At 36.2% G+C, this 18797-nt stretch overlaps 1 protein-coding gene across 2 annotated transcripts in view; it reads right to left on the bottom strand.

Annotated features, from left to right (window-relative positions):
- Positions 1-18797, bottom strand: part of ASCC3 (activating signal cointegrator 1 complex subunit 3) — a 280895-nt gene that overhangs the window by 157987 nt on the left and 104111 nt on the right. For both annotated transcript variants that reach the window (XM_040597335.1, XM_040597334.1), the window contains exon 11: positions 11136-11300. In XM_040597335.1, coding sequence (XP_040453269.1) covers positions 11136-11300 — 165 coding nt within the window. The remainder of the gene's footprint in view (positions 1-11135; positions 11301-18797) is intronic.

Below are 18797 nucleotides of genomic sequence, written 5' to 3'. Positions count from 1 at the left end.
GTCATTCCTCCGTCTTGGCTTTTGCTGAACTATTTCCACAGCTCTCTTAGACAATCTACTCTGGTTCTCTGTAATAGAGACATTTTTTCTTTTTCTTTTTTTTTAATTTTTAATTGCCCAAATGTTTGCATTATATGCCTTCCCATTCGATGAAGGGCAAAAAAAGGTGTTTTGCAAAAAAATAATCTGTTCCATAAAAGCCTGCATATTATATGTATTTCCAGGGAATTGTCAAAAAGAATGAAACCAGCCAAAAGACTTGAATAAGGCAAGTATGCAAGAATTTTCCTATTTCCTTTTGGAATATTGAGAGCCATGTAGGCTGGCTCACAACTTTCTTACTAGCATAATTACTTAGAAGCAAAGTTCACAGTAATTTTCATCAAAAGTCTTTTTAGACACTATAACTGAAGCCATATACAAGGTTCTCAACTTGCCTTAAATTCGTGAATGTCTCATGAAAAGTAAGGCTGGTAACATCAACCTGGCTAAGTCCTATTTAAAACGATATGAGGTTTCACTTGGAAGACAGATGTTTAAATCATTCAGGTGTTTGAGTTAAAGTGAAAGGAAGTACCATGTAATTAAAGCAGACAGAAGTTTTCAAACGAGCATTAAAAAGTGTATGGGAAGCATTCTTAAGGAAGATAAAATACACCACACCATTAACACAGAACTGGTGAATAGCAAGCACACCAAAATAATAAACCAAATTCCAAAAGAAGCCACCCACCACAACCGTACAGACATCAAGCAAAGCAAACCAATACTTTGCCTCGTAATGGACATGTCCCATGGCAAAAATTTGGATGCTTAAACTAAGGATGTAACCTACCAAATGACACAGAAAACCTACTGACCCTTTTACGCTTACAGAAAGAGCAGCTTTGCAAAGGGAAGCCCATGTATGACAAATTCTTATATGTAAATGCAGATTTTGAGATGACTGGGATAAACGAGGGATTTCATTGTCAAAAGTCTTCCAGCTAAAGGGAACGAAAGCAGCATTTACCTTTAAGAGTACAAAGAAGCATTATCATTCCTTATACATCTTTTTATAGCTGGATTATGTGATGATGCAAGGGATACAGTCAACCTCAATTACATTGTTTTGAGGTGTCTGAGGTTTTTTTTTGGTTGGTTTGGTTTTTTTGGTGTTTCCCCACCCCCAAGGAGGGTGAGTGGGTGGTTTTCCTTTTCATTTCTTTGTTTTTTTTTGTTTTGGTTTTGGCTCAGTCCCCTGGTGCACTGCCTCCTCCTGCACTGACCCTGATGTCTGTGAGGTTGTTTCTCACACTTCTTTCCTCACTCCTATCTCTCCCTCAACACCTGCACAGTATTTTTACCCTTTTTTTTCCCTGAGGCACCACCCACAGCCACCGCTGCCAGCGCCTGGGTACCAGCAGCCAAAACAGAAGTTTAATTTCCTTAATGTTTATACACTTTTTTTTAAAAAAAGCCTTGAATCTCTAAGAACAGTAACCACTTGCTGATATATTTCTCCTGTACTTTGTTCACAATAAGCACAATATCTGAAAGGGTAACAGCTCCAATCTGGAGGATATTATTGATTTTGCTAAATTCAGTAACATTTTTTTTCAAATCTTCTAAGAGCCTGAAAGCACTAGTTTGAAAATGTGCTCAGTTCCACCTGAAGGTAGGAAAGCATTTCAAGTATTTAAACAATTACCAAGAACTGTGCTTAGTAACCATGGAAGTATATGTTTTTATAGCAATTAACTGTAAGCTGTTTGTTCAGAGTTTTCTTTCAAAATATAAACGATGCCTAAAGAACAGTTACAATTTACCGAGACCTGCCACTTTCAAAACCTCTGTAAAAAGAAGCCACTTCATTGATCCGGCAGTTAGCCCTACAGTTACGGAGCTGATTGAAACCCCTGAATTACAACTCTGCATAAAAACTGCAGTGGAGAGTTAAAACAAGCAAGTAATTAAAATTACTAATGTGCACAGCATATTTTAAAACAAAATATATTTTCGCATGTTTTATATTATACTTTACATATATTTCTGCATATGTATATAGCACCTACATAACTTTTCAGCTTGTAAATATAAAATTTACAAATTACTTGGACAATTAGTTGTCTATTAATACTAAGCCACAAAAATCAAGTCAGAGTGCTATAAGAAATCAGGCAAAAATGTCATTTGCTCTATAGTAACATTTTGTTATTTCTAATTAAATAAAGACTATTAAGACTAAGTCATTCCATCAATTTCTTTAACTTCTTTCAAAGTAATTAAAACAAAAAATATTTGGGTTTTTGCACCTACTTTTATATTGACTTAGCAACACAAAATATCAATAATATATATATGTATGTGTGTGAAAATAATCAAGAAACAAAACCAGGTAAATTTACCACATCAGACAAAATGTAACAATTCTCCCAAATATTTTATGCTCCTATCAAATTTAAACTGTAAACTAAAACCCTGTGTGTCTGCACATCACATACATATACAGAATGAGTTTTGTTTATTCTTTTAATTATACACAGCAATACCCAAAGAGCAGTGACTAAAACTGCACTAAACTTCAAAGTCAGAAAAACAAAATTACCTGAATATGCAATCAGAACACACTATTTATTTTCATATTTTCTTTGTGATTATAGTTCAGTTTCATTTATTTATTATTAATCTATCCAAGCACTATAGAGAGCGTAATTTTTCATAATAGCTTTTAGTATTCTAACACATTTTTATAACAGAGTTCTCTGCATATATTTTTCAACTACTTTTCTGACTCTCCCTTGAAGAGCAAGATTAGTATGTCTTGCTCTCAGATGCTTCTAAGGAAAAGTAAATCTTGAAAGCGCAGATTTGTGTGTACCCTTTGTAAATAGAGTACATTCAAACATTAATACTTTTTGTGTGCTGGATAACTTATTTGGTCCTAGAAGTCCCAATTAAAGATCATGCCTTCATATATAAGACACTATGAACATATAATCTTTTCCTGAAATTGCAGTAAAAATTACTGAAAAGGCATTTTGGATGACAAATTTTATGTTTACATTCCCTATCACTGGCTGGTGGTAAGCAGCCAAGTGCATTTCCTTCACTACTGGCATACAATCTCAAACATTTTGATCTTCATATGTGTCCTTATCTCAGTAAAAATATAAGTATCATTTAGAACTTATAAGACCTTTGGAAAATTGAACCGTCACAGTATTCGCACATCATGTTCTCTGAAAGCTTTGCTATATTTTATTGATGCTGGTGTTACACTGGAAGTTAAGAAATAAAATTGCCATAACTATGTTTAATTGACATATCTAATTAGAATATCTAATTCAGAAGCATTAATGACGGCAAGTGGAGAATTGACAGCACATTCACCATACACGTTTGCAGAACACAATTATCACACCATGAAATTCTACGTATACAGCTATCCAGTACTGATTTCCACACTCAAGCATCATCTGCAATTACACTGTAAATGATAAAGGATCAGGAATTGGAAGTGCCTCTCTGGATTGTAAACTGATCACAGCAGGATCATTTTCTTCCTAATAGGTTTTAAGATTTGCGTATCATCTCATTACGTTACAGCCGTCACTTGAGAGCAAACAGAGTATGCACAGAGATACTCTTTTGTCTGACTTCTAAAATTCTTCCTGAACTTTTGTGATCTTCGCAGTTGTTCCATCTTCATATATTAAAATATCACATTCACAGAATGAATTACAACCAAGCTGGAATGCACATCCCTGATTGTTCAACTTGAGCACAGAATTAAGTAGAGCAGACAAGTTTACATATCCTGATCTTTGAAGAATTGTCCACTGTTAGAAATTAATCTGATATTCAGATGACCCAGGATTACTTCAGCACACCCTCTACAGTCAGCCTGTATGCCCTTCAGATGTACACTAAAAACAAGATACACAGAAAATTACACACAAGCATTTCTTATTTTTCAGTCTAGACGTGCAAGAAGATGAATTTGTAACTTAGGTTCCCGAGTTCATTCATACCACTGTTGAACAGGGAAGTACTGCATATGAGAGGATTCACATTAGTTTTAGTTAGATACCAGCCTACCCACAGAATGGCTATAAGTTTCAGTTTCTCACAAGATACGTGCTTTTCCCATTGTTCAAAAAAAAGGAGAAGAAAGGAAAAAAAAAAGTAGGAATCCTTAGAGCGTTAAAAAAAAAAGAATTAAATATGTTTCAAAATGACTAAGTTTGTTAGAATGTTTCACCAGTGTTTACTTATTTATTGATATCTTGTTAACTGTCTAATGAAGAATCAAGAAGTTGTCAATAAATCCACATAGGTGGTAATTTCTTATCTTTAGGAACAAAAATGGAAAACTGAGTAAAACTGCAAAATCAAAAGTACATAGTGAAAATGGAATTACTAATACTGTTTTGAAGATTCTACATCGGACGTTATCTACAACCCAAACACTGTGCACAGAATGCATTTGTTACTAGGCAACCATCTAGTTAAGTAATTTTATAAATGAGTTCTACTATGCTTCCAGTGAACCCTGAAAATACTGTGATCTCAGTCCTCCATTTAGAACATATTTAAAAATCTAGAGGTACTGAAAAAATGTAACCATGCAGAAAGCACTATTAGAAGCCACATGATTTTCCCTCAGCTAAATACTAAGTATGCAATACTTTGCCTTAAGAAATGACATTTTGAATGTACCTATTAAGAGATTTCTAAGACCTGCACAATGCCATGCCTGTTTTTCTTGAATGACAGAATGCCTTTTCATGCTATGCTTACTGTTTTGTTCCCAAACTAAGAAAGAAAAAATACACAGTTTAACAGCTTTACCATATTATGAAAGAACATAAAACATGTGACAATCACTATAACCTTTTAAACTCCATGGATATATCACAAAAATGGAAAAACGTTCACAAATCAATAATAAAAAATGACAGGCAGAATGACTTCCTGACATCACTTCCATTGAAAGTAATAGAAAAGCTGAAGATTAATTTAAATATCTGACATGTAACATTTTCCAAACAAATGGAGGTTAGGTTTTGCTTTAAAGAAGTATTTTGTTTTAAAAAAGTAATTTTTACACAGCTACAAGGTTGCCAGAAAAGATAACAAGCTAGGTCTAGACTCATGTATTCGACTTAAGGCTGCACAACACACTGTTTAAAAATAGCATCACAGAATAACAAGAAAACATGTGTTAAATTTATCACAAGCTGACAAACTGACAGATTCTAAAAAGAATATTTAATTGAAAAACAGTAATTAAAAGGGGACGCCCCTAACTGCTTTCTAAGCCTAACTCTATTCAATAATTTTATCCATGATATGCAGTAAATAAAAAAATATCTGGTGACAAGAGCAGGTGATTGGCAGAATTAATACAACTGATGTGTGTGTCAGCCACACAGGTAAATCTAGGTTGATGGTCCCATTCAAACTAAATGTCTTTTAATTTAGCTTATTCTAAAACAGGCCACAGCTGCAAGACAAGACTATTCTCAGGAAACATTCTTATAGCAGCAAGTGAATCCTGCAGCAACTACAAAGAGGTTTGTCTGAGGACTTCACGAACAAGCATCTGAATGCAAGGTCTGAATATGATGTCTGAGCAAGTTAAGTACATGCAATTCTTAGGGATATAAAAAGGACAGAACTGAGTAATAGGAGAAAAACACTCTACCTCTGCCTGTGCTGCAACCAAACAAACACAAAAGTTTTATACCCAGTTTTGCTGATGTTTTAAAAATACAATCACAAACATCAGTGAAAAAAGTCCTACAACACTATAATTGGAGACAAAAAAATTATTGTAGAAGGTTTCAGTAAGCTTGTTTGGTTTATCCTGTAACAGAAGATGGTGAGAAACTTGATTAGCCTATATAAGGAATATCAAAGAGACAAAAGACTAAAATCAGTCACTCAAGATGAGAAATGAAACGCCCAATGCCATTCTAATCTCAACAGACATATATAGGAACTACAGTGGGCTATCATTAGACACAAGATATATAGATCTGATCAGCTGGTTTTAGGTCATTATCTATCAGCCTTGATTTTTCTTTTTTGAGTGAAGAAAGCTCAGAAAGGAAACGTGACAATTTCCAGGGGAAGGAGAACTCCTCCACCATCTCATGGTCACTGCAGCCAAGGCTGCCTTAGACATTCACAGCCCCAATGAGCCCCTCCCTCCCTTGCTGGTGACTATGAGGTAGAGCAAAGCACCTCTCCTTGGCTCCTCTACTGCCTGGAGGAGGAAGTTCTTTCTCATCAGTGCACTCCACAAATCTCTTTGATTGCTTATCCTGCTGTATTGTCCTGCCCATTATTTATCTAGCAACTCTGTTTATCTAATACAAAAACATGAAGCAATTGAAATTTAAATTTGAAGAATAAGACTGATGAGAACAATATTTGTGTGTCTAAGATGGGAACTTCAGTTCCTCAAAATCTGAGAAATCTTTTACTATGGTCTTTCTTTATCATTCACATAGTTGAGAGAAGGTATCAAAACTCACGTATCACTTCAGTGTAATACAATACGCTTTTTGTGAAAAAATACCTGTAAGCAGCACAGAAGTCATAAAAATCTCTGAATAATTATGACAAAATAATTCAGTGTCCTTTAAAAGCAGACAATTTTTTTCTTTCAAGCTAATAAGCTTAGTAGCTATTACAGAAGTGTGGAAAGTTTGATTAAAAAGTTTAAGCATTTCAGTTCTACATCTGCATTATGCTCTAGACAAACTTTAAACATCAAAGCTATATAAATTGGATTCAAAGAAGTTGTTTGATGTTATACCTACAGTATGTAAGAGAGCTCAAAGCAATTTTTCCACCAAAATGTTTAGCAAAATCAATTTAGTCACTTGCAGAAACATTCTCTAGAATTTAAAAAGTGCAACCATGCATGAATATGCTGTTCTTTCTGCTATTAGTACAACTGTCAGCAATTTCAATATATATGCTCCTTCCAGGTTTAAAAAATGCCCTGATTCTAAAAAATGCCATAAGTTAAAATGAACATGTTAAAGTCTTACAGTAAGTGGTGTGACTCAGTGTTCATCTGGGGGGGAGGGGGGAAAGTACAACAACAGTTCAAGTATTTTGAGGTACAAATTAGGACAGACCTGGTAATGCATCAGGATATTCTTGTTTTCAGGATGTATTTGTACAGCATATGAAAATGGATCTCAAGCCATTCTTTTCTGCCACAGTTGTAGGCCCAAGCAGCTAGTTGAACACTAAATTCTTAAGACCAAAAAAAATTCAAACCCCCAAACATTTGTTTTTCTATTATCCACCATCTAAGAAAAACCCTCACACACTCCAACAAAACAGGAGATAGACTTTTTTGATAAAACAGGGTAACAAGCCCTGCAATATGTAAAAGGCATTACACTACACACCCTGACCTGCACAGAAGTTGTGACATTGTCTCGTAATAGTCTCATACAAGCTAGAGAAGTATGATCCAGATGGTACACAGAATTATTATATAGATACACAGGTATAATAGGTATATTATAGGTACACAGAATTATTAGAGTAGCTATTAGTGATTTACTGAAAAGGCTGAAGTAGTATTCAAAGGCATTTATCACAGTTCTGCCCTAGAAGTGATATAAAAAATGACTGTTCCAGGTCAGACCAAAAATCCAACTACTTCAATACACTGTCTCCCACAGCGGGCAAAAGGGACAGTACAGAAACTGGGAAAATGTCAATGATAGTTGCCAGCATAACTCCTGACTACTACAGCCCCTAGTCTAATCTAGTGACTATTAATCTGCAATGGATTTTTGTTTGAATTAGTTGTCTAATCACTTTCTGAATCCCTCCACTCTGAAAGAGGAAAAACAATTTCTGACATCTTAAACTGGTATACAAATAGGTCATTTCAGCAATTACTGCAGTGGTGTAATTGGCATAAGGATATTTTAGACTGATGTTGTCAATGGAGGTTTTTTTTGTTGTTTAAAAATGGAACAATTATTCTTGTGTGCATGAATACTGCATGAATATGATGTTTTTATAAATATCAATGAAAAATATGTTCTAGAACTACTTTCAGAAGGGCTGGAGAGGAGCTGGATGTTTCATGCAGAATCATCGAAACCAGCACATTGTCCAGGGATAGGCTGAATATCCTGGGTTTAGTTCCTGCTCCAGAGACATTTATGAATTTTTATCAAAATGCATAAAACAGAACTATAAGCAGAGCACAGAACCAAAGAACTTTAACCAAATATTTTTTCCTTTGCAAAATATCATTAAAACATGATTAGATGTGATTTTTTATGCTTAAAACATCTGTAATACTATTTTCAGTAAACTCCAGTGAAATACTCCTGAAATCAGAAATCTGTTGGGTGACTAAAAGAGATAACATACAAGTTTCAATAATTTCATAATTAGTTATGGATGTATACTGCATACTTCAGAGAGCTATCCAGGTGGGCTCAGATGCTGCAGTATAAAATTTCTTTTTTAAATTTTAAAACTAACCCTCTTATTATTGTTTCCATATTATAAAGATAAAACAGCTGTACAAAACATCTCCTGTTTCTTTGTCCGCAAGCTCTCTGGGAGGCTTGCAATTCAAAATATTTTTGTCTGGAATTGTTTTCTACTGCATAATTCTAAATATTTCTACAAGTACTTTTGTCTTCTGTTTAACTGTGGGGTTTTTAGTGTACTTTTAAAATGCAGTTTTTCCCTTTCTTCAACAACCTGCTTGTAAAGATTTATAGTGGTCTCTTTCTTAACAACTTAGAATAAATATGGGTCTTCAGAAAGGTGGTGAAATAGTTAATTTCAAGATTTGTGTTTTGTTTTTCTTCTCAGCTGTTTCACTTCAGAAGGGTTACAAATTAGTAGCTTCAATTCTGGATGAATTAAACTCCAACTTGGTAGGTAAAACAAACCTTGAAATTCTATAAGATTAAAGCACTCTAGAAAGCTATTTTTTAAATAAGTGTTGAAGTAAGATACTGATTTATTACAGTAAATGCACTAAATGTAGGAGCCAGTACCCAAGACATAATTGCCTCAGATTTTATATTCCTGAAGTTACCTGCACAGGCTTGACAGACACAAAAAGGAAAGGATCTATGGAAGATTTGTGTCCAAATGAAACAAGGATGCCAAGCTGAATAATGCAGGACAGACACAATGGCTCTAGACATCTATTTTGGACAGCTGATGCCTACCTTAGAAGTCTCACAAAACTTTGCATTAGAAAATGAATGAGTCTTGCAATCTGACATGAAGACAATGACCATCACGGCCACTGCTAAAAGCTGAGATGCTTTACTTTAAGGACACCTAAGGAAAACAAGGTTATCAAAACCATTTAAGAAAAAAACCACTGTATCAAGCAGGTTAAGCTTCAGAGCCTGTCCTGGTTTCGGCTGGGGTGGAGTTAACTTTCTTCTTAGTAGGTAGTACAGTGCTGTGTTTTGCTCTGATGTGAGAACAATGTTGACAGCACACTGATGTTTTTAGCTGTTGCTGGGTAGTCTTTACGCTAAGCCAAGGATTTTTTGGTTTCTCAGGCCCTGCCAGTGAGAGGGCTGGAGGGGCATGGGGAATTCGGAGGGGACACAGCCAGGACAGCTGACCTGAACCAGCCAAGATGTATTGCATACTATGGGACATCATGCTTTGTATATAAACTTGGGAGGGAGGAGGTTAGCTGGGGGCCTGGGGATTGTTGCTTGGGGACTGGCTGGGCATCGGTCAGTGGGTGGTGAGCAGTTGTACTGTGCATCACTTGTTTTCCTTTCTCCCTTTCCCTCTGGATTTTATCCTTTCCCCTACCTTTCCATTATAACTGTTGATGTTATTTATTATTATTATTGTTGTTTTTATTATTATTTCATTTTTATTCTGTTTGAATTACTAAATTGTTCTTATACCAACCCTCGAGTTTTACATTCCTTTCCGATTCTCTTCCCCAGCCCTCTGGGCAGTGTAGGGAAGTGAGCAAGTGGCTGTGTGGTGCTTGGTTGCCAGCTGGGGTTAAACCACAACAGTGCCTTTGAACCAAGTAGTCTAAACTTCACAAAGCCCTACTCTCCATAAAAAATAAAAATAAAAATATATTTCCAAGTTTAGCTTCTAAGCAATTATTACTTATGTTGTACTTTACACAGGAACTTTACATTTTCTGTACTGGATTACAGCAGACATGCATTTTGTTCTGTTCTTAGAGGAGCTGGATTCAGACGATTCAGAGCACCTTAACAAGGTTATTGTAGTCTTACCAAGCAAAAAGCATCTTGAAAGCTAAAAGGCTTTAAACATTTAACATGCTACAAATAGAGCCATAACAATAGCAATTGTATTTTTAACTTGTTACAGATTATTTGTATTGACATACTTTTGCTCTGCATGACCAAAAAAAAAAAATTGCACTCTATCCTCTCCTTACCATTATTTATCCTAATTTAATCCTTTTTATTCATCCCTAAATTCTACATTTTATTTTTCTGGTAAACGCACATCTCACCATTGAGACCAATCTTTTTTATCACCTAACTGTGAATCCTTCTTTAGTACAAGATTTAAGAAAAAAACCCCACAAATTTATCCTTTTCTCCTTTTGCCATTTCAAATCTTGATATTTAGGAACTACCACTAAAGCATGAGGAAAAAAACACAAAGGACCAATTACGCTAAAGTACAAATTACATAGTATTTTTCTAGCAGTATTGAGAGTTTTATCTAGATTTAAGACACTACTCTTACTTAAAAAGAAAAAAATCTAGGAAAACTGCTTATTAAAAATCAGCATTTCTGGTAAGAAAATATTTTCAATTTTGTTTATGTTAAAAAATTAACCTGATTATTATTTGTTTAAATACATTTAATTTTGCTTTTACTTGTACAGTAGGTAAATCAAGTAAATAAATCCTAAGTAAAGAAATAGCTCTGTAATAGATCATGGAATTTGTAGCTGATTTAATACAGAAGAGAAGGTAGAAGACAAAAAGGTTTCTTCATTCTTAGTACAGAATAGCTATGAAATAAATTGCAAGCTGCCTAAGCATTGCTCCTTTTACACTGACATCTATCTATTCTTGACCAATATAAAATTCTTTTGAACATTTTTTTTCCCCTCTTACCTGTCGTAAAGTACGTGCTACTATACTTTCAAGTACTGGTCCTCTGTCTTCATGCAACAGATGAACTTCATCAAGAACCAAGAGTTTTACCAGCTGAGAGAGGGCTACATCACCGACGCTTTTTCTTGTCACTACATCCCATTTCTCTGGAGTAGTCACAAGCATCTAGTAGAGCAGAAAAAAGAAATATTAAGCATTCATAAAGAAAAAATCAGATTTAAATTTATCAATAAACCCAATATTTTAATACACAGTAAATGCAACGTAGAACTTAACAAAGCTATTTTAAGTTTTACCTGCTTTATATAAGAGGCAGACACAATTTGCTGCATCTACATGTGTTAGCCATTAGTAGGATTTTGCATGGAAAACTATATGGAAATATCAACTAATAACTTCAAGCTAATGTGCATCATTTGTATACATTTTTCACATTAAAACAATTAAGCAGCTATACAGAATCAATTCTTTATATAATCATGCAAGTCATTTAGAACCATAGAATCATTTAGCTTTGAAAAGACCTTTAAGATCATCAAGTCCAACTATTAACCCAGGACTGCCAAGTCCGTCACTACACCATGCCCCTAAGTGCTGCATCCTATGTGTTTTTTAAACACCTCCAGGGATGGTGTTTAAAACACCACTTGCCTGGGCAGCCTGTCTCAATGCTTGACCATCCTTTCAGGGAAGAAATTTTTCCTAATATCCAATCTAAACCTCCCCGGTGCAACTTCAGGCCATTTCCTCTTGTCCTATCGCTAGTTATCTGGGAGAAGAGACATACTTCCACCTGCCTACAACCTCCTCCCAGACAGTCATAGAGAGTAAATAAGGTCCACTGTCAGCCTCCTTTTCTCCAGGCTAAACAACCCCAGTTCCCTCAGCTGCTGCTCATAGGACTTGTGCTCCAGACCCTTCACCAGCTTCATTGCCCTTCTCTGGATGCGCTCCAGCACCTCTATGGCCCTTTTGAAGTGAAGGGCCCAAAACTGAACCCAGGATTCAAGGCGCAGCCTCACCAGTGCCCAGTACAGGGGGACAATCAATTCCCTAGTCCTGCTGGCCACACTGTTTCTGATACAAGCCAGGATGCTGTTGGCCTCCTTGGCCACCTGGGCACACTGCTGGCTCACGTTCAGCTGGCTGTTGACCAGTACCCCCAGGTCCTTTCCCCCAGGCAGCTTTCCAGCCACCCTTCCCCAAGCCTGTAGCGCTGTGGAGGGTTGTTGTGACCCAAGTTCAGGACCAGGCACTTCTCCTTGCTGAACCTCAAATGTAATGTATGCATCCAACTAATAATTATGTGATAAAATATCTATAACCTTCACCACAGCAGATACTTAAGACCCTCATCATACCTAAACTTGAGCTAATAGTTCCCAGTTCCCTATGAAATACTTTCTCCCTAAGGCATAATTTCAAGTTGTACATATTGGTATCTTGATCCCAGGACTGGCAAAACAGATAAAACTACTTTTACGAGTCCGAGAAAAGATGATTTCCAAACTTTACTGTTTCATGCAGATACATCTGTGGTAAGTCTCTATTATGGTGCCACGCATGCTCTTGCATGGCTTCTCTTTTTGCATAAATCCCTAAGTAACAGACTATCAAACAGATAAAACCGAGGTACGGTTGGTCAATTGCCAAACAATCATAGTACCCTCCATTCCACACAATGAGAACATACGCAGCAGTCACTTCATATGACCTTAACACAAGAATTCAAGAAAGCAGCATTTTAAAATCTAAAATCAGACATAAAGTGGTCACTCTAAATAAAGCACCTCACTGCTCCCCTCAAAAAAATTCTCAGCAGCTTTTTAAAATAGAAACAGAAATGCAGATTTCTTATACACTATTCAACAGAAATAAATTTCTATTTATGTGCCAACTGCTATGTACAAATCCCACCTAGAACTGGATCTCATCTACTGAAACTCAATCTAACTTGCCTGCAAGTTGTGACTATGATTTATGGGCAATTATTTATTGCCTACTCAGAACAAATCTAATGAATCACCACCTATAAAAGCTTGAGGTTTCTGGGACAGGCATAAAGCTTACCTTACAGTATCACTTATTTCACAAAAAAAAAGAAGAAAAAGAGCTTAGAACTACTAAAATAAAGGTTACTTTGCAGTTGAAAATCACTCAGAAAATAAAAAGGAAAATTCAAATTTTGCTGTTTCATAGGTCCCAATAGAAAAGTTTAGAAATTGGGCAAATCTTGTTCAGGCGACATCTACAGCAAATTGAATGCTTTAATGAGTGAAAGAGAACAGGGACTGTTTGATTATCTTGACCGAAATGAAATTTCTTTAAAATTCAACTACCAATCATTGAAAGATATTAAGAACTGGTAAAATGGGGAAACTTCTAACAGCTTTGATAAATAGGCATGATACTAAAAGAAAACACAGTGATCATGAACTACTTGTTTATAAATAAGCTTATCAACTTGTGACAGGATCTAGAGAACAGCACACTTGTTTTCTAAAACTCTACTGACATTGACTAAATTCCAGTCAACAATTTCAAATTACCTTATCCTACAAAGAGGACAGAAAAAAATGCTCGATAGATGACCAAACTTGGCTATGACAGAGCTTTCAAAATAGGAATTCTGAATTGCCTTCCTACTTCTAACAGTATAACCTCATTTGACAAAGTATTTTTAACTTAATTGCCAACTGCTTCCCCTCAAACACATGGATTAGTGTCTTCTGACAGATTTTGGTTCCAAGGTTATTTCAATACAAATTTTAGTATCAAGGCCTTTGATTCTTAAAGCAGTATTACATTCTTATTTTTCCTCTCAATAATATTTTTCTGTAATTCTACTTAAAGAAAAAAAGAATAAGCAGTAATAAGTAAATGTTAATATGTAGTACTCAATGAACACACACTTCACATCACAAATAAGAGTTGAGTCTACAATCAGACAGGAAAACATGCATCTGATCCCTATCAGTTCTTTCATAGTAAATATGTTTTATGATTGGGCTTTCTCTCAACTTTAGATTTCCAGAAGTAAAACACTAAGATGACACACAGTTCAGCCTATTAGATCATAACGCTTCTACAACAAATATAATAGTAGTAAGTTCCTACAAAAGTTTATCCAGAAAACAATTGTTTGCATCTAGTCAGCATTTGCTATATTCCAAGCAGCCATGGTAGAATACTATGGAAACCCCCATAAATTAACAGTTGACCAGATACTATCAGTATCCGATCTCACATTTGACCAGATAATGTAAACCCACCACAGTGATTCATGGCATTTTCTTCTCAAACAAAATCTATTATCTGTGAGTATACAATGTACAAATAGAAAAAAGATGGCTGCACTAGATCCCACACTGAAAAAATCCAGAAAGTGTCAAGACAAGTTAGGTGGCCTCCAAATGTGGTGCTGTGAGGTATAAAAATGGTACAAATTAGTGTTAGCACCAAAACCAGTTTCTTATCACAGAAATTATACAATGGAAGGGGTAAAGCCACTGGGTAATTATGAATAATGCTTCAAGGCCCTGGCTGAGAAAAGCAGACACAGAGAGCGAGCAAAGACTTATAAAACCTTTGTGAAAACTCCAAATTTGAGCATTTCTCCCCATCAGAACATCCAACTTGGTGTCCACGGGCCATCCCAGGTCCTTCTCTGCCAAGCTGCTTCCCAGCTGGTCATTCCCCAGCATGTATAGGTGCATGAGGTTATTCCCCTCCCCAGGGGCAGGATGTTGCACTTGACTTTGTAGAACTTCATGATGCTCCTGTCAGGCTATTTCTCCAGCCTGTTGAGGTCCCTCTGGGTGGCAGCACAATCCTCTGGTGCATCAGCCACTCCTCCCAGTTTGGTGTCATCGGCAAGCTTGATGAGGGTACACTCTGACCCATCATCCAGATCATTAATGAGGATGTTTAACAACACTGGATGCAGTATTAACCCCTGGGGTAGACCACTAATTTCTGGCCTCCAACTAGACTTTGTGCCACTGATCACCACACTGAGCCTGGCCATTCACCTGGCTTTCAATCTACCTTACTGCCTGCTCAGCCAGCCCATACATCAACAGCTTCTTTACAAGGATCTTATGAGAGGCAGCGTCAAAGGCCTTAATGAAGCTGATGTAAACAATATACAATGCTCTCCCCTCATCCACCTGACCAGTCATTTCATCATAGAAATTCATCAAGCTGTTCAAGAATGACTTCCCCTTGGTGAGGCCAAGCTGACTACTCAGGATATGATTTTCCTGTCTGTCTTGTCCTTGTTTCCAGTATTAGCTGCTCCATCACCTTCCCAAGTCAGGCTGACTGGTGTAGCATTCCCTGGCTCTCACTTGAGAAGTGACATTTGTTTTTCTCCAGTCTTCAGTCACTTCTCCAAGTTACCATGATTGATCAGTTATGATATCAGCCAGCTCCCTGAGCACTCATGGATGCATCCCATCAGAACCCATGGACATATGCATGCCCAGTTTGCTTAAGTATTCCCTGACCTGATCCTCTTCCACCTAGGGTACATTTTACTTGCTCCAGCCTTTCCCCCAGTTGCTAGGACCTGGGATTCCTGAAGGCTGGTCCTGCTAGTAAAGACTGAGGCAAAGGAGGCATTCAGTACCTCAGCCTTTTCCACCACTGTTTAACCAGGTCCCCTGTCTCAGCAATGGACCCACATTTTCCTTAGTCTTCCTTTTGTTACCTATCTTGTTGTCTTTGACATCCCTGACTAGATTCAATTCCATTTGGACTTCAGCTTTCCTAACTGGATGCTCAGACAATGCCTCTGTATTCCTTCCAAGTTACTCATTCTTGTTTCTGCTCTCTGTGTGCTTTTTTTTTTGTGTTTGAGTTTGACCAGGTGCATCTTGTTCATCCATGTAGGCCTTCTGGCTTTTTTGCCTGGCTTCCTATTTGTTGGGATGGACCTCTCTTGAGCTTGGAGAAAGTGATCCTTGTATATTAACCAGCTTTCTTGGGCCTCTCTTCCCTCCAGGGCTTTATGCCATGGGAGTCTTCCAAGCAGATCTCCCCAGAGCCAAAGTCTGTTCTCCTGAAGCTCAGAGCTGTGAGCTTGCTTTTTGCCCTGTTCCTTCCACTCAGGATCCTGAACTCCATCATCTCATAGTCACTGTAGTCAAGTCTGCCTTTGATCTTCACATCACCAACAAGCCCTTTCTTGTTGGTGAGTATGAGGTACAGCAGAGCACCTCTCCTTGTTGGCTCCTCCGTTACCTGGAGGAGGAAGTTCTCATCAATTGACTCCAGGAACCTCCTTGACTGCTTATCCTGCTGTGTTTCTTTCAAAATATTAGAAAAAAAAAATGTATCTTACACAACACATGTTATTTATGAATACTTTTTTCTTCACTTGATCTCCACAAGATATATCCTGATAATATTTATTCTCCTCAGAGAAGTATTTTTCCCTGCACTGCCTCACAATATTGTTCCAGTCCAATTATTTTACTAACATAATGTATCAGTCTTTACTAATTACCAAGAATTACTCCTGAAGAGACTTTGTGATATTACAGAAAAAGACATTCCTGTCCTGCAATATTTAAAACTTAACACATGAAAGACTCACTGAGTCATTAACATCACTGAGAGAGTGGTGGTGTGTTTCTGTTCTTTTAAAATATTACTGGGTGCATTTTGTTAGCAAATACAGATTTTTCAAATGCTTTTACAAAACAGTACATGTAAAAATGTATAACCATAATTTATCAACTGAATTGTAACACTACTACAGATGCGACTGTTATCACTTTAAAATGAGCCATGTCAACCACAAAAAATTAGCAGCTGTACTTCCACAGAACATTAATTAGCAAACAGTGACGAAATATATTTAGCAATGCATATTAAGATTTTAAGGTGTGAAATACTACAAATGCAAGCTACTTAGCTAATTTGTTAAATCTAAATTGGCAATGTTCAGAATGCAGGGTTTTCTTCCCCCCTAATGTCAGTCATGTTATCAGGATATCTATTTTAAATGGTACCATTAATTCTGTTTCTGATTCATGACTATTCATTACAATGATCTTTTACTTGGATCTTATTTTAAAACAGCAATGTTAGTCAAAGTAATGACCTGAATTAAAAGCTATACTTGATATACTGTCTCGTTTAGTAAGACCAGCAATTTCCAGAGAATGTCTTCCCAGAAAATATGGCTGGTTCTTATATTTATTTTTCAGATAGGAATTACGGTTGAAAAAAAAAAATCCTCAAAAAAACCCCGCCAAACAAATCAGCTTTGCAGTCTCAAACCATAAATTGAATTAAAATATATAAAGTATAATTAAAAATATCAGCTAAAAGAAAATGCTGATGATCAGCAAATGTTAGCATAGATTTTGTCAATTAAAATAATAAACAAAGCAGCATTATGATCCATCTCATAATTATTTTAAATGTGTCAGTGGCATTTCTTTTAATAATTAATTTTCAGTGGCAACATATTTTATCCACAGTCATAAACTCAAAACTCAGATTCAGCAAAAGAATTCTGCTTTCTGTCTGGAGGCAAGGGAAGCACAGAGTAACCAAGTCTCAAAATATCTTTTTAATATTTTTTTTTTCACTTTGACTTGAGTTAGCAAACTGAGAAACATGTTCATTGATATTGCTATTTCACCACTTCACCTCTTTCACTATTGAAACAGTCTGAAAACAAAGCATCACATTTACTTAATGAACTGCAACTCATGCAAAACATTTCAATCTGTTTTTTTATTAGGGTATGACTGAACAGAAATTGGTTAACTGTCAATAATTTTACTGTCAACTTGAATTTCTCTCCACACATACAATTCTCCTTTCCCAATGCTTTTTGGATTATCCTTAGTAACTACTCTGCACTGACTTTTTCTACTAGCGAAAACATGGGCTTATCACATGTTCTCTGTTTCAGGTGAGCACTGCCACTCAATTTTATATCAAAAATGGTAACATTTTTTTTAAAAAATAATAAATCTTTCAACTCAAAGTGATTGCATTTAGCTTTGCTGTTATTTAACATATCCCTACATTACTTTACATACTGTTCATACTCAAAAATGTCCAATTACTTCATTTTGAAAAATGAAGTCAAAAGTATGACACTAGCTGATAATTTCAATGTGAACTGACAAAGTTTCAAGTGACTGTGAAATAGCATTTTTCTATAATTGCATGATTTGCTAACTATTTTTGTCAGTTTCTCTTCAGTCCTCTCAGAAGCCAGACTTAGTGGTATGAGGAACTTACATTATCGCCACAGTTTCGTAAGATCTGCATGTTAAAAAAATGACGGGGTTTGTTGTTGTCTGGTGTTTTCTTAAGTCTGAAAAGGCTTACGGTCTCACTGAAATCTATTTATCTTCTATGAATTGCTAACAGTTGCATAGCTTGCAGCTCACTTGCAATCCTCTGATTTTTTTTCTGCTTTAAGTTCTCCCAAACACATCTTGCACATGACTAGTATCTGACTTCTGCTTGAATAATTTGTGCAAGGCTAGTAAAACATGGCAATTCCCTCAAAAAAGATTAAATTCACACTCCCACAGGTTCAATCCACATATGAAAATATTTCAGAACAACACACAATAATTGGTTGTAATGTGCCATACTACAAAATCCATGGCTTTTAAGTTCTTCCAAGAC

The sequence above is a fragment of the Falco naumanni genome, chromosome 6 (assembly GCF_017639655.2).
Source record: "Falco naumanni isolate bFalNau1 chromosome 6, bFalNau1.pat, whole genome shotgun sequence".
Classification (NCBI taxonomy): domain Eukaryota; kingdom Metazoa; phylum Chordata; class Aves; order Falconiformes; family Falconidae; genus Falco; species Falco naumanni.
Note: the sequence above shows the minus strand (reverse complement) of the source record. Positions and strands in the feature narration are given on the sequence as shown.